The sequence below is a fragment of the Anomaloglossus baeobatrachus genome, chromosome 6, assembly GCF_048569485.1.
Source record: "Anomaloglossus baeobatrachus isolate aAnoBae1 chromosome 6, aAnoBae1.hap1, whole genome shotgun sequence".
NCBI classification, from domain to species: Eukaryota; Metazoa; Chordata; class Amphibia; order Anura; family Aromobatidae; genus Anomaloglossus; species Anomaloglossus baeobatrachus.
The window spans coordinates 82,437,264-82,453,988 of NC_134358.1; the positions used below are offsets into that span (position 1 = coordinate 82,437,264).

Below are 16,725 nucleotides of genomic sequence, written 5' to 3' on the forward strand. Positions count from 1 at the left end.
TTCTTTAAACAAATTTGTTCTAATGATCTCTTTATCTATGCTAGTGTATACAGGGACGGTTAGGCAGGGATTAGCAATATGTACCCAGAACTGCTCCTGGCTCTGAGTGCATATTGCACCTGACAGGTTCACTTTAAAGGGAACCTGTCACCAGATTTGGGGCCTATAAGCTGCGGCCACCACCAGTGGGATCTTATATACACATTCTAACATGCTGCATACCTCCCAACCGTCCCGGATACAGCGGGACTTTCACGCTTTACGTTGTTTGTCCCGTTGCCACGGGCGGGACGGCCGGCTCCCGGGCTCCGCCCACCCACTCTCTCTCCGCCTCCCTGCTTTTCCCTCCTACCATCTTAGTAGACGTGGCATAGAGAGGAGCGCTGCCTGTGCTGCTGCTGGTACAGTAAACTAATCTCCCCAGCGCTGATTTCCCTCCCTCCCCCCTCACCCCCGGCCGAAGCCTGTCTGTGCGGTCGGCCGGCCGCCTGTCTGTGCGGTCGGCCGGCCGCCTGTAAACGAATCTCCCCAGCGCTGATTTCCCTCCCTCCCCCCCGGCCGGAGCCTGTCTGTGCGGTCGGCCGGCCGCCTGTCTGTGCGGCCGGCCGCCTGTCTGTGCGGCCGGCCGCTTCTCTGTGCGTGCGGCCGGCCGCCTGTCTGTGCGTGCGGCCGGCCGCCTGTCTGTGAAGGTGACCGGCCGCCTCTCTGTTCGGGCCGCCTCTTTGTGCGGTCGGCCCGCGCCTCTCTGTGCGGCGGCCCGCCACCTGTCTGTGCGGGCGCCCCCCGCCGCCTCTCTGTGCGGGCGGCCCGCCGCCTGTCTGTGAAGGCGGGCGGCCGGCCGCCTGTCTGTGAAGGCGACCGGCCGCCTCACTGTGCGGGCGACCGGCCGCCTCACTGTGGCTGCCTGCGTGTCCGTGCTGGAGGCCCGCCGGCTGCCTGCGTGTCCGTGCTGGAGGCCCGCCGGCTGCCTGCGTGTCCGTGCTGGAGGCCCGCCGGCTGCCTGCGTGTCCGTGCTGGAGGCCCGCCGGCTGCCTGCGTGTCCGTGCTGGAGGCCCGCCGGCTGCCTGCGTGTCCGTGCTGGAGGCCCGCCGGCTGCCTGCGTGTCCGTGCTGGAGGCCCGCCGGCTGCCTGCGTGTCCGTGCTGGAGGCCCGCCGGCTGCCTGCGTGTCCGTGCTGAATGGGTGTGGATGGGGAATGGATATGGGCGTGACTGTGAAATGGGTGTGGTTAGGGGGCGTGGCCTAAAAATTTGCCGCGGCGCGCTATGCGCGCCGCAAACTTTGTCCCTCTTTTCCTTCTTTAAAAGTTGGGAGGTATGTATCTGACCTCTGTATTGGGTATTCCCTGAAGAAGGACCGCGTGCCTGCAAACACACGTTATTTTTTGCCCTAAGCAGGCTTCTGTAGCCAGAAGAAAAGTGTGCTGGATTTGTTTTATGTTTGGTTTTTTTTGTATTGGGCACTGTCCACAGCAGCAGATCTGCACTGGGGCCTTAGCACACACTGTATGTAGCACTGCACTGAGTTCTTGGCACACACAGATCCTATCTCAGGAGACACTGCCAAAAAGACTAGAAACCAACAGCGTGATCACGTGACATCATCAGCTCGATGTGATCTAGCATCTGCTATGTGCCCTGTGCTGTTTGGCTGTAGTACTCCGCATTGGCCGTTGGGTGTCGCCGCCCCTGCACAGTGTGGCCGCTCCTCCTCCCCGGGATACAATAACACCGTATATCGGCGGTGGTCGGTGCTGTACAGGTAGGTGCTGTGTCCTGGGCGCTCACTGCTGCGCACAACACAGGGGCGGCCGAGGAGAAAGCTGCTGCAGCGCTGGGACCGGGTGCGGCCGGCACTCCTGGACAATGGCCGGGCTGGGCCTGTCTGTCTGTGCAGAGGAAGGGCTGGAGCTGATCAATACGGGAGCAGCAGCAGATGCCAGTAATGTATACTGTGTGCTCAATAATGCCAGTAATGTATACTGTGTGCCTGGCATCATCTGTCCAGTGATGTATACTGTGTCCCCGGCCTGGCATCATATGCCCAGCAAAGCCAGTGATGTATACTGTGTGCCTGGCATCATATGCCCAGTAATACTGTGCCTGGCCTGACATCATATGCCCAGCGAAGCCAGTGATGTATACTGTATGCTCAATAATGCCAGTCATGTATACTGTGTGCCCAGTGATGTATACTGTGTGCCTGACATGTGCCCAGTGATGCCACTCATGTATACTGTGTGCCCGCACTGGCATCATGTGCCCAGCAAAGCGAGTGATGTATACTGTATGCTCAATAATGCCAGTCATGTATACTGTGTGCCTGACATGTGCCCAGCGATGCCACTCATGTATACTGTGTGCCCGGCCTGGCATCATGTGCCCAACGATGCCACTCATGTATACTGTGTGCCCGGCCTGGCATCATGTGCCCAACGATTCCACTCATGTATACTGTGTGCCCGCACTGGCATCATGTGCCCAACGATGCCACTCATGTATACTTTGTGCCCGCACTGGCATCATGTGCCAGAGGATTAGTAGGTTCCTGGACAGCGAATGTGTGCAGAGCATGGAGGGATGAGCGGGGACTCTGTACACCGGTGTGTATGACATGATCTGACGAGCCCAGAACACCACATACCGCTGGTTATACCGGATGTGTCTACATCATCCATGTACATTACTAAGGCTCTAATTTAATTTTGCTCTAATTATTGTATTTTCTATAACTGTTACTTGTTTGTATATGAACCTCTTTAATTGTAAAGCGCTGCGGAATATGTTGGCGCTATAGACATAAAGATTTATTATTATTACTATAAGGCCAAGCTCATAAAAGTGCAGAAAAAAAACATCCAAATATATGTACATTATTTTTTATTTTTATTTATTTTGTTCCCCCTTCCAGGAAAAATAGACACTTTTTTTCATTTGTTTTTATGCATCAGCAGTGAGTAAAATTTACAACCCCAAATATAGATCCCTATGATAATAAGTGGGAATCGGATGATACTTATGGGATATGAGTGTGGGGTTTTTGTTTGTTTTTGTTTTTTTTTTTGCGCGCTCGTAAATTTCAATGGGCGAGACTTAAGGTCCAGTCACACTAAGCAACTTACCAGCGATCCCAACAACGATAGGGATCGCTGGTAAGTTGCTAGGAGGTTGCTGGTGAGATGTCACACTGCGACGCTCCAGCGATCCCACCAGCAACCTGACCTGGCAGGGATCGCTGGAGCATGGCTACACGAGTTGCTGGTGAGCTCACCAGCAACCAGTGACCAGCCCCCAGTCTCCTAGTTACAGCACACATCAGGTTAATTAACCCGATGTGTGCTGCAGCTAAATGTGCACAGAGCAGGGAGCAGCGCACAATGCTTAGCGCTGGCTCCCTGCTCTCCTAGTTACAGCACACATCGGGTTAATTGCCTGATGTGTGCTGCAGCTAAATGTGCACAGAGCAGGGAGCAGCGCACACTGCTTAGTGCTGGCTCCTTGCTCTCCTAGTTACAGCACACATCGGGTTAATTACCCGATGTGTGCTGCAGCTACATGTGCACAGAGCAGGAGCCGGCACTGACAGTGAGAGCGGTGGAGGCTGGTATCAAAGGTAAATATCGGGTAACCAAGGACAGGGCTTCTTGGTTACCCGATGTTTACCGTGGTTACCAGCGTCCGCAGAAGCCGGCTCCTGCTGCCTGCACATTTAGTTGTTGCTGTCTCGCTGTCACACACAGCGATCTGTGCTTCACAGCGGGACAGCAACAACTAAAAAATGGCCCAGGACATTCAGCAACAACCAACGACCTCACAGCAGGGGCCAGGTTGTTGCTGGATGTCACACACAGCAACATCGCTAGCAACGTCACAAAAGTTGTTCTTTAGCAGCGATGTTGCTAGCGATGTTGCTTAGTGTGACGGGGCCTTTATCCAAAATGTGTAAATGAATAGTGCACGCTGTGTGCGGTCCCCCCCCCCCCGCAGACACTCTGTTTGTATGAAGAAGCAAAAAAGACCTATTACCTGCACAGTCCATTGACTGACATTGGTCTGAGTGCCGGCCGTGCAGTTTTTCCCCACAGATCCCATTTGGACTGAAAGTACAGTCGTGAAAGTAACCATACAGGACCAGGGAATTCATGCGTCTGACTATACGGGATCCGCGTTCATTTGACTGTAATCTGTTTCCATGCTCATTACCTGTATAATGGCCCCTGTAGATGTGCTGACCTCAGCTGCTACAAGGCTCTGCGCTGTCTCCTGGCCCGATCAGACCGGCCCGAATTCTGTATGCAGAGTGATCGTTAATATGGCCGTTCTGTGCCCAGAGAACATATTTATACCACACGACTTGCTGCCAGTTCTGATGGTTCTTATAGTGAATCTATCAGCACCAAATGACTGTTCAAACCAAGCACAGGCTCTCGATGCCTCATGGCGGGGCCAAACACCTCCCCACTTGGTTGTTTCCATCTATCTCTGCACTATTCTTCTTTGAGTGACCGCTCTTTCAGTTATCCAGAGAAGGGAGGAGGTAGATGGGGAAAACAAGCAAGTGAAATGCTGGATTTAAAGCAGCATTCCATCTTTTCTTTTTTTTTTTTATTACTCCACTGCTGTTGTGCTTTAAATTTAAGTCCCTGCCCCCCCCCCCTCCAGGTCTTATACTCAGCTTCCGGGGGCTTCACCTCCTATCATCTCCGCTCTGGTCGGTCTCCTGTGATTTGTGACCTGCCGACGCTGCCACTCTTTCATGAAGCGCGTTTAAGGTTATAACTCAATACAAGTCTATGATAGCGTTGTTATGGTTCTCCATAGACTTGCATTGAGACCTTGTGATGTAACTTCTGACTTCCTGCCAGACAGAAGTTATGGGCGCAAGATGGCGTTGCGGGACCGGCGCGGCATTGGCCGAAGGCGACTTGGATTTGAAGCACCACTTCGGCGCTGAATTCCCCCACCCCCCCCCCCCCCCCTCCAGCGGAAATGGTGCTTTAAATGTTTGGCCACACCATGATGCACCGAGCACCTGTGCTTGGTTTCAATAGTCATTCTGTGCTGACTGTGTCCCTTTAAATCATTAAAAGACCTACTTCATAGAGTGGTGACAGTTCTTTGCTCCTGTTTTGGATGGTGACTCTTGAAAGTTACCATGACTTTTTTTTTTTTTTTTCTAGCGCATCAAGATCCAGTCATGTCCTACGTCTTTGTGAACGATTCATCCCAGACCAACGTTCCCCTGCTGCAGGCCTGCATCGATGGGGACTTCAACTACTCCAAGCGCCTCCTGGAAAGTGGCTTTGATCCCAATATCCGAGACAGCCGGGGCCGTACGGGGCTTCACCTGGCTGCAGCCAGGGGGAATGTAGACATCTGCCAGCTGCTGCACAAGTTCGGAGCCGATCTCCTCGCCACCGATTATCAGGGAAACACGGCCCTGCACCTCTGTGGTCACGTGGACACGATACAGTTTCTTGTCACCAACGGCCTCAAAATTGATATTTGGTGAGTTGACAATATCCAATCTCAAATATCAAAATCATAATTGCACCAAGGAAAATAGTTTAGAGCAGCTACTCTTCATTTAAAGGGGTTGTCTAATGCTCCTTTTGAATTATACGGGAGATCAGAGCATCAGTCTGTTTTACTATTGCCGAAACCAATGCTCACAGCGTACCCCTGTTCTTGCAGTCGAAAATGATCATGTGGCAAATGAGCAATCCCTGCTTATCAAGCAATTGGGTATATCATTGCACCTGACAAGCAAAGTGTCCTCCATTACGTCCTGTATTCCTTTTAAAGAATTTGTCCACTACTATTACTTTCATGACCTATCCGAAGGATAGGCCATCAAATGTCTGATCGATTGGGGTCTGACACACCGCACCCCCGCTAATCAGCTTTTTACAGCAGCAGACAGCTGGAAACTCTCAGTTCCGGAGCTGCGACGTCTTCTGATAGAGGCTGCTGCAGGGTACTGCACATCCGCCTCCTATTGATTAGAGTGGGTGACAGATGTGCAGTACCTGGCCGCGGCCACTATCAGAAGATGGAGCACCGCCAGAACTGAGAATTTTTGGCTGTCTGCTGCCGCCGCTGGGACCGAAGATGGCTGATAGGTGGGGATGCTGGGTGTCGGACCCTGGCCAATCAGACATTGATGACCTCTCCTAAGGATAGGCCATCAATGTAAAACTAGTGGATAACCGCTTGAAGCATAGTTTAGATGGTGGCAGAGAAGACTTCACAGGCAGGTTCTCCTCCATAGAGCAGGTGATGACATAAAAGGAGTTGACTCTAAGGATTTCCAGATATGATTCCAATTTTTGCAAAAAGAAAATCCTTTAGCATTTTGGCAAAAAAAGACCACAAAATGGCACATAGTATAAATTCATAGAAAAAACTCACAAAATAAAGCCAAACCATAAACTGGTCAGATAGTATTTTATTACTATCTGACCAGTTTATGGTTTGGCTTTATTTTGTGAGTTTTTTCTATGAATTTATACTAAATGTCCTATGATGAGCTTTTTTTGATGTGGTTAGGGACTCGTAAGCGTGGGGACCCTTGACGTTTGGGTTACGAGCTTATATATTATGGCCAAAATATGACCAATACCTCACATTTATTATCAATTTTATCATTTATTATCGCACAGTTTTGCAGGATGCAGCCGGTCTTCTGGGATGTCTGTCCACTCTGCCAGTGCACCTAGGTGCTGGGCAGCCCGCCTGATCTAATAGAAGGGCGTGATCAATAGGCTTTGCCTGGACACTGTGCATTGCACGAGTCTGTGTGACTGACGCCCTATATTAGATCTTTGTGTGCAGTTATTTTGCCAGCAACCCCCCCCTCCTGTGGTAATAGGCTGGGGGTGGTTGTTTTAAAGGCATTCTGCACCTGTGATCTTTTAACCTTTATCATGGGGGGGCCGTATGCATCTTGCATGTGCCTTTACTACTATCTGACACAAAATGGCACATAGTAGCAAGTATTAGTGATTTTGCAGTGACACTGAGATGTAGATATTAGTAACAATTCTGCATCATTTCAGTTCAATGGGAAATTATTTTCACCGTTGGATCTTAAAGATGGAGGTTCACCTTTTAAAGGGATTGTTCCGTTCCAACGATAATTTTTCCATAGTCGTAGGGAGGCGAACAAAAACAAACCGAGCCTTTCCTTACCCTCCTGGGGTCCAGCGAGAGCCAAGGCAGGGTCGAAGAACGGGAACTGGAATAATCTATGAATCGGTACAACCCAATTAATGCCACCAATCGAACAATGACTCCTAATTCCAGGAATCTTATTAACCGTTTCTTTATCGGTGACGTCGGAAATGATGATCTTACCGTTCTGTAATTCACATGTTTTCTCAGCAATCACCAAGGAGCTACCCCGCTCGTCCTGGCAAAGCGCAGAGGGGTGAATAAGGAGGTGATCCGCATGTTGGAGTCCTTGGAAGAGCAAGAGGTAAAGGGCTTCAATAGGGGCACCCACTCCAAGATGGAAACCATGCAAACGATTGAAAGCGAACGTTATGTCCAATGCTCCGAGATGCTAATGGAGAAGGGACACAGCACTCTGTCCGAAGGCTCCACCGAGGAAGACTGGTACGTAGGGAGAAGGGTCTATTCCTTCTTATTTCCTGTTATTCTAATGCTTTTACTCCTCAGGGTCCACATATCAGCAGAAGAGCTGGAAAAGGTGTCAGCAAGTGGTTAGAAAAAGGTTGTCCGCAACTGCAGAATTGCTGAATATTCGGAACAGTTTCACGGCCATTACTCCTTTTACTCACACTTCCTTCATGCACGCTCAGCACACAAAGCATGAGCATGAGGCCAATAAGCAGCTGCTGCTCTCGTGAGAAGAAAAGGATCAGGAAACTAGGCTTCTGCCTTTTGAGGGTGGGTGTAGAGCCCCCCCCCATACACATGAGATGGTTGGCCAGTTCGCCCAGTTCCATCGATATTCATCTAATGTCCATGATCTGCTTAAACCACTTATGATGACATCTTAGTTGAAAAAGTGCAGATGCAAAATACATTTTTGCAGGCCTCCCTGACCAGAGCTGATGGCTGTGTAATAGTCCGCAGGCTGCTTGATTGCGCTTCATGCATAGGGATCTGTAGGTGACGGCTGTCCAGATCGCTGTCAGTAGATTTATATAGAATTCTCCTTCCATTCTTGTAGATTTTTACTATCTCTTACAGAGTTTTAGCCCTATCCACTAAATTTATGAATCCCTTAAGTGTAGACCATGAATTATTCCCCTAATTATCCTAAGTACTGAAATCTCATTTTATGGTCATGGAGAGAGCAGATGATCCGGAGAATGAATGTTTTTTTTTCCAAAAATAAGACTGGGTGTTATGTTTTTTGGTTCCAAAAAAAGGGCTAGAATTATTTTTGGGTGGAGGGGTTTGTTTTTTTTTTTTTGTTTTTTTTTTTTGCTTTTGCCCAACAACCCCCCATGCCATGACGGCCAGGGGTCTGCTGAAGACCTCCATTTTAACTCTTGCATGACATTCATTGAAGACTGTTTTGTTTGTGGGTTTTTTTTTTTCCGTTTGTAGTAATACTGCGGTTTTGCTGTGTATATAGCACAAGCGATCGGATGACCCAAGGTACAAGTCCCCTAAGGGGACTAAGAAATACAATACAAAGTAAAAAAAAATATCTAAAAGTTCAAATTGCCCCTCACTTCCCCCCCCCCCCCCCCCCCCGAGGCTGCTTTCACACTTGCGTTATTTTGCGTCAGTTGCAATCCGTTGTGTGACTGTTGTAACGGATACGTTGCAGATAGTGCAACAACAGATGCTGCAAAAAAACTGATCTGTTGCAGTTTTTTGGGGTTTTTTTTTTCGGATTTTATTCATCTGAGCATGCTCAGTTGGTAAATGACGGATCCCTCACAGGAATTCGTCCAGTGGCTCATACCAACGGATTCCGCTCCTATAGGTTTCCATTTATAAAAATGACGGATGCCAAAGGAATCCTGCACATTGCGTTTTTTTGACGCTCCAAAAAACGCTACTTGCTGCATTGCTGCCGCTCAACAATCAGTCATGCCACAACTATTCCGTCGCGTGGCAGATGCAACGCAGGGCCATCAGTCGCAATCCGTCGTCCATACAAATCTATGGGGGAAAAACGTAATCTTGCAAAATATTTTGCAGGATAACGTATTTCCTCAAGGCGACGGATTGTGGCTGAGGGTAAAAGACGGAAGTGTGAAAGCAACCTTACAATTAGGAAATCGAATATTTGCTGTCGCCATGTTCATAAAATGACGATCTGTCAAAATATATAATAAATAAGAATGCGTGACCTGCTCGGTGAGCCTATACAGCTTTTTGATGCTCAGGAGCTCGGTACTCATTTACAGAATACAATGAAAGCCAAAGGGCAACTCGAACATTTTTCCGGAAGATTTTCCTGAAAAATCCTCGAGTTCCCCATTGACTTCCAGGCACCGCTGCAGTTGGTCAATCAGTGGCGGCGGGTCTCTCCTCCTGTAGAGCTTGTGAGTGCTGCTTAAGGTGGCGGTACAGCTGGTTCTACCCCGGCTATCCTCCTTCCTCCTCCTCCTCCATTGCTGCAATACTTTTTGCAAATGAGACTGTGTGAACTTGAGCCAACCAGGGAGACTTGTGATTTTTCATTATACTGCGCTCTGCATGTTACGCCTAGGCACTAGTAGACATAAGGTAATAATATCCTCGTTTCCGCTCTCCCTGTTGGCCCTAATTGTTTTACAGCACTCTTACTGACCAGAGGTAGTTTTACTTGGTAATCACAGGGAAAGCGACCTTTGCTTCTCATATAACCGCAGTTACACATTAGCTCGTGAGTACCCGTGTGCTGCACACTCTGCTTGTAAAGTGTTATTTCCTGTACTTTTCCGTTCCGTCCTTCAGCCTGATTTATGAGCCGCTGACTGGCGGTGCCAGGACTAAGCTCGCAGTGCGGGGTGTACATAGGCACAGAGCCTGCAATCTAACAGGACCTGACAGATGGCGGATTATTCTCTATTCTGGACGGGTGAAGGAGTAATGACAGCACAATATACCGTATTTTTCGGACCATAAGACGCACTTTTTTTCCCCCAAATGTTGGGGGAAAGTTGGGGGTGCGTCTTATGGTCTGACTATAGGGCTGCAGGCGGGAAACGAGGGTGCTGCGGTGGAGCGGGCCATCGGGGGCACGAGCAGGCAGCAGCAGCATCTGCCGTGACCACGTGGGCCCGCTCATTACATATGCACGCCCATCCTCCCGCCCATCTCTCAGCGCAGAAGCCGGCACTGACAGGTGGGCAGGAGGATGAGCGGGGACGCGCGCATAGTAAAGAGCCGGTCCGCATGATCATCCCTGGCAATTACAGCCTGGAGTGATCATGTGCGGCTGTATTCACTGCCCCCGCACATCATTATCAGCGCGGGGTGCAGTGAATCAGTACACTCACCCGTCCCCGTGTGTGGAGCCGTTCCCCTGCAGCACGCAATGTCTTCCTGTCTGTGCCGGTCAGCTGATCTGTGCTGATCGGCACAGACAGGAAGACATCGCGGTGCTGCAGGGGAACGGCTCCACACACACAGGTCAGCGGCGCAGAGAGGAAGATGATCGGTGCTGGAGGGAGTGAGGAAAAGGTGAGTATAAACGTTTATTTTTTTTCTCTGTCCTATAGGATACAGGCCATATACCAGGATGGTATATGAGCACGATGGGGGCATATAGCAGGATGGGAGTATATGAGCAGGATGGATGGGGGGTATATGAACAGGATGGGGGGGTATATGAACAGGATGGGGGGGTATATGAACAGGATGGGGGGGTATATGAACAGGATGGGGGGGTATATGAACAGGATGGGGGGGTATATGAACAGGATGGGGGGGTATATGAACAGGATGGGGGGGTATATGAACAGGATGGGGGGGTATATGAACAGGATGGGGGGGTATATGAACAGGATGGGGGGGGGTATATGAACAGGATGGGGGGGGGTATATGAACAGGATGGGGGGGGGTATATGAACAGGATGGGGGGGGGTATATGAACAGGATGGGGGGGGGTATATGAACAGGATGGGGGGGGTATATGAACAGGATGGGGGGGGGTATATGAACAGGATGGGGGGGGTATATGAACAGGATGGGGGGGTATATGAACAGGATGGGGGGGTATATGAACAGGATGGGGGGGTATATGAACAGGATGGGGGAGTATATGAACAGGATGGGGGAGTATATGAACAGGATGGGGGAGTATATGAACAGGATGGGGGAGTATATGAACAGGATGGGGACATATAGCAGGATGGGAGTATATAAGCAGGATGGATGGGGGGTATATGAACAGGATGGGGGTATATGAACAGGATGGGGGTATATGAACAGGATGGGGGTATATGAGCAGGATGGGGGTATATGAGCAGGATGGGGGTATATGAGCAGGATGGGGGTATATGAGCAGGATGGGGGTATATGAGCAGGATGGGGGTATATGAGCAGGATGGGGGTATATGAACAGGATGGGGGTATATGAACAGGATGGGGGTATATGAACAGGATGGGGGTATATGAACAGGATGGGGGTATATGAGCAGGATGGATGGGGGAAATGTCAATAGGATGGGGGTATATGAACAGGATGAGGGAATATGAGCAGGATGCTGGTATATGAGCAGGATGGGGGTTTATAGCAGGATGATATACAAGGCAGGAGGATCATTACCAGGATGGGGTACCTTAGTAGGGAATTTGGTGACATTACCCCATAACAGTGTCAGCAGCAGATCCTCGCCCCATAACAGTGTGTCATGACCACATTTTTTTGCTTAAAGTTTTATTTTCCTCCTCTAAAACCAGGGTGCGTCTTATAGTCCGAAAAATACGGTAGGTCCACACTGCAACGTGGCCTAAAGAGATATTCCCACACAAACAAGTTATCCCCTATACGCCCTACTCATTGTCTATGGGACTATCTGTGCGCTGCACTCAACAGTCCAATAGACAATAAATGGAGCAAAGGCCACGCATGAGCGTGTTGGGCTGCACAGTAAGGGCGGCGTTACACGCAACGATTTATCGTGTGATTGCATCTGCCCCCGTCATTTGTGCGTCACGGGCAATTCATCGCCCGTGTCGCACAAAGTTGTTTACCCCCGTTACACGTCCTTACCTCCCTAACGACGTCGCTGTGGGCGGCGAACATCCTCTTCCTGAAGGGGGAGGGACGTTCGGCGTCACAGCGGACGCCCAATAGAAGCGGAGGGGCGGAGATGAGTGGGACGTAACATCCCGCCCACCTCCTTCCTTCCTCATTGCCAGCGGGATGCAGGTAAGCTATGTTTGTCGTTCCCGGGGTGTCGCACATAGCGATATGTGCTGCTTCGGGAACGATGAACAACCGGCACGCAGAAGGAGGAACAACATTATGGAAATGAACGACGTATCAACGAGCAACGATAAGGTGAGTATTTTTGCTCGTTAACAGTCGTTCGGTGGTGTCACACGGTACGACATCTCTAACGATGCCGGATGTGTGTCACTAACGATGTGACCCCGACGACATATCGCACGATGCATCGTACTTTGTAACGTCGCCCCAAGTCCTAAATAGCCAATTTCCGGAGTTCAAGGAATCTCCCAACAGTTCAACTCCCAGTAATCAACAAATTATCCTCCTATCCTATGGATAGAACGTTTTACATATATACTGTAGGTAGATAGATAGATTCCCAACATCCACACCTTTTAAGCGGGCCCTAAGGCTATGTTTGCACGTTGCGTTTTTTCCCGCGTTTCTGCAGCGTTTTTAGCTGCAGCGTTTTTGTGCCAAAACGTATGCGTTTTTGTTTTCCAGCAAAGTCTATGGGAGAAGCAGAAATCCTGTCTGCACTTTGCTTTTTTTTTCTGCAGCGTTTAATTTGCATATTTGTGGTCAAAAACCATGCTGAAAAAGAAGCAGCATGTCAGTTGTTTTTGCCATTTCTGCAGCGTTTCCTTAACATTGGAGTCAATGAGAAATGGCAAAACGCAACCAAAAGCAACTTTCCTGCGTTTTTCATGCTTTTTACCTGCTTTTCCACTGCGTTTTTGGCTTCAAAAACGCATGCTTTTCTGACATAAAATTAAAGGTTTATAATGTTCCTTTACACACAAACAATAACCGAAAATTTAAATGTTAATAAATAATAAACTTTAGCTATTTTTCTGTTAAAATGTGCATAACCACTATTATTACATTAAAATTGTTAATTTCCCATATAATTTTATTAAAAGTTAATTTTATTCTTTTTTTTCTCTTTTTTTATTCTTTTTGACTAGTTCAACTTTATTTCTCAGTGTCTTGATCTCAAAAACGCATCTGCAGAAACGCAGGTTGCAAACGCAGGTAAAAAGCGCTAAAAACGCACTAAAAACGCGGTAAAAACGCATGCGTTTTTAGCGCTAAAAAATGGTCAAAAGCCATTTGGTCAAAAACCAAGGGAAGGAAAACGTGCAGAATAAACTGCAGGTACACCGACGCAACGTGCGCACATAGCCTAAAAACGCATTTCTTTAGACTAGCCTATCACCTCACGGCCCTGATCTAATCTCGTCCCTCTCTGCCCTTCATAACAAATATACTTCCAATTCTTGTCCCCTGTACCTGTATTAATTCTGGCTGGTGACCAGTCCATGCAGCTGGTTTTGAATACCCTATTAACCCTATTAAATCGATGGCTGGATCATATATGACAAGCATTACACCCACCCCCCCCCCCCCCCCCCCACATTCACTTTTTGTGCCTCCCCTATTCTGTAGGCTCACGAGCAGGGCCCTCACTCCTCCTGGTATCTTAATTTTGTTTTTTTGTATTGTCTCAAATTGTCTGTACATTACATGTCCCCTCTGAATTGTAAAGCGCTGCGGGCGGAATGTGTTGGCGCTATAGAAATAAAACTTATAGAGAATATATGAATATATATATAAATATATATATATATATATATATATATATATATATATATATATATATATATATATATATATATATATATATATATATATATAGTATATATATATATATATATATATATATATATATATATATATATATATATCCTTACTTGCTAGCACCTTTAGGCTGGGGTAGGCAATAGGAATGTAAATGTGTATTTGTGGTAGTCCATAATTTCCCTAAAGTGAAAGCAAACATCACATACAGCAGGTGAAATAAGTATTGAACACATCACAGATTTTCTAAGTAAACCTATTTGTAAATGTGCTATTGCCATGAAATTCTCAACTGTTGGTGGTAATTTTTTTTTTTTTTGTTATAAAACATAATGCAACCAGGGAACAGGAGTTTTCCTGAAACTGTAAAACCTTTTTTTTTTTTCTTTATGTATTTTTGGTTACAATAAGATTTCATAAAAATTTTGGAATATTACCTACTCAATGTATCACAGTTCATATCTGGCTGCAAAGTGAGCTAACTGTGAATTTGTCAGTGAGCACATTCTATAAGGCTCATCTCTCCTCCACCCTATCATCCAGATTGATTTATGACCATGTAAAAGTTGTACTTGGATGTGATCATAAACCGGCTTAAGGCTATGTGCGCACTTTGCGTTTTTACCTCCGTTTCCGCAGCGTTTTGAACTGCAGCATTTTCATGCCAAAATGCATGCGTTTTGATTTTCAAGCAAAGTCTATAGCAATAGGGGATTTCTTGTGCGCACTTTGCAGTTCAAAACGCTCCTTTTTAATTTGCATATTTTTGGGCAATAACTCAGCGTTCAAAGAAGCAGCATGTCAATTTTTTGCCATTTGGGCTGCATTTTGCTAACATTGACGTCAATGAGAAGTTGCAAAAAGCAAGAAATATCAAATTCCAGCGTTTTACCTGCTTTTTAGCTGCAGAAAACATGTGTTTTGGACTACATAAATATATGCGTTTATGACATCAAAATAATGGAATGATATATGTCAATTTACACACACACACATAGTCCGACAAATTAATTAAAAATATTAATTTATTGTTATTTTAGCCATAAATCGTATAAAACCGCTATAATTATATTAAAACTATTTAACTATTTTCGATATGATTTAAATAATTATATTTCTTTTCTTCTTTTTTTTTTTACCTTTTTTTTTTCATATTGTTTGTATGTTAAAACTTTATTTAGTAGTGTCTTTGTAATCAAAACGCATCTGTCTTTATGCAATGAAAAGCAGGTAAAAAGCGCTAAAAACGCGGTATTTGTAGCGTTTTGATGGTCAAAAGCAACTTTGGCAAAAGCAATTTCTGCAGAGGATGCGTTTAGAACTGCAACTAGGGCGACGCAAAGTGCGCACATAGCCTAAAAGGTCAAACACAATGGTTACAGACGGCTCTCTTATTGTGAATGGTCTTCTAAGGTGACTTATGATGACCGCGCGTCTAAATTTAATGTTTTCATAAATCAAATTGATGGGGTGGGGAATAGAGAAAACTTACAGACCCTATTGTGAGAATGTGCTCACTAACTGATTCACTGTTAAATCACTCCCTAGTTAGCTATGTACAGTGATGCACCGAGGCTGTAAAAGCCAAAAGTCCAATATATTAAATCCCTAGTGCAAGAAGTAGCCAAAAATACTTGCATTAAAGTAGAAAAATTGCCCCTAAAAGTATCCATTGCTGCAATGGAAATAGAAGAGCCCAGCTGTTTTATTCTGTGCCATTCTCAGCGTGGCCACCAGGTGGCTCTACTTACTCGTAGTTTTATAGTGTTCAGCCGGGGATTCCTACCGGCTCCGGCGTCTGCTCATTACGGTGCACTGATGTCACTGGAGAGTTGCTCTCTAATAATTGCTTTTCAAGGATATCTGTATGTACTTCAATATACTGCACATATAAGTATCTGCTATCTCATTTTCTCATTGTTTAAGATAGTTTCTCCTTCCATCAGGGCTGTATTTTGCCTTCATGCTGCCCTAGGCACTTTAAGTGGTCGCGCCCCTTAGTGACAACGTAAAAATGAGTTTTCGCACACGACATCTGTTAAGGCAGATCTACTCTGTAGCACACTTTAAAAAGTATCAATAAGAAACGAACCCCCCCCCCCCCAATGGGAATCACCACAGGCACATCAAAACATAGCATGAGTATAAAATATTCCCACCACACCGTCCCCACTTATATACTGTGACTGTGACATTGCCCCTTAATAAACACCACACTGCCCTCCCTTATAAACTACTGTATATGCACCACACCTTCCTCGATTATGAAATATGATCTGTACATTGTGAGGAGGGAGCAGCATGATGTGAGGACAATGTCCCATGCATGCTGCCCCCTCCTCACAATGTCCCATGCATGCTGCCCCTCCTCACAATGTCCCATGCATGCTGCCCCCTCCTCACAATGTCCCATGCATGCTGCTCCCTCGTCACAATGTCCCATGCATGCTGCTCCCTCCTCACAATGTCCATGCTTGCTGCCCCCTCCTCACAATGTCCCATGCATGCTGCCCCCTCCTCACAATGTCCCATGAATGCTGCCCCCTCCTCACAATGTCCCATGAATGCTGCCCCCTCCTCACAATGTCCCATGCATGCTGCCCCCTCCTCACAATGTCCCTTGCATGCTGCCCCCTCCTCACAATGTCCCATGAATGCTGCTCCCTCCTCACAATGTCCCATGCATGCTGCCCCCCTCCTCACAATGTCCCATGCATG

General features: G+C 47.3%; 1 protein-coding gene across 2 annotated transcripts in view; it reads left to right on the forward strand.

Moving 5' to 3' along the window:
• The first annotated feature begins 1,673 nt into the window (after positions 1-1,673).
• ANKRD46 (ankyrin repeat domain 46) overlaps positions 1,674-16,725 on the forward strand; it is a 28,470-nt gene continuing 13,418 nt past the window's right edge. The window contains exons 1-3 of one of the 2 annotated variants that reach the window (XM_075353070.1): positions 1,674-1,760; positions 5,179-5,506; positions 7,382-7,615. In XM_075353070.1, coding sequence (XP_075209185.1) covers positions 5,196-5,506; positions 7,382-7,615 — 545 coding nt within the window. In that variant the 5' untranslated portion in view covers positions 1,674-1,760; positions 5,179-5,195. Of the gene's footprint in view, positions 1,761-1,784; positions 1,941-5,178; positions 5,507-7,381; positions 7,616-16,725 lie in introns of those variants that run through there. The other variant, XM_075353069.1, reaches the window with a different exon arrangement.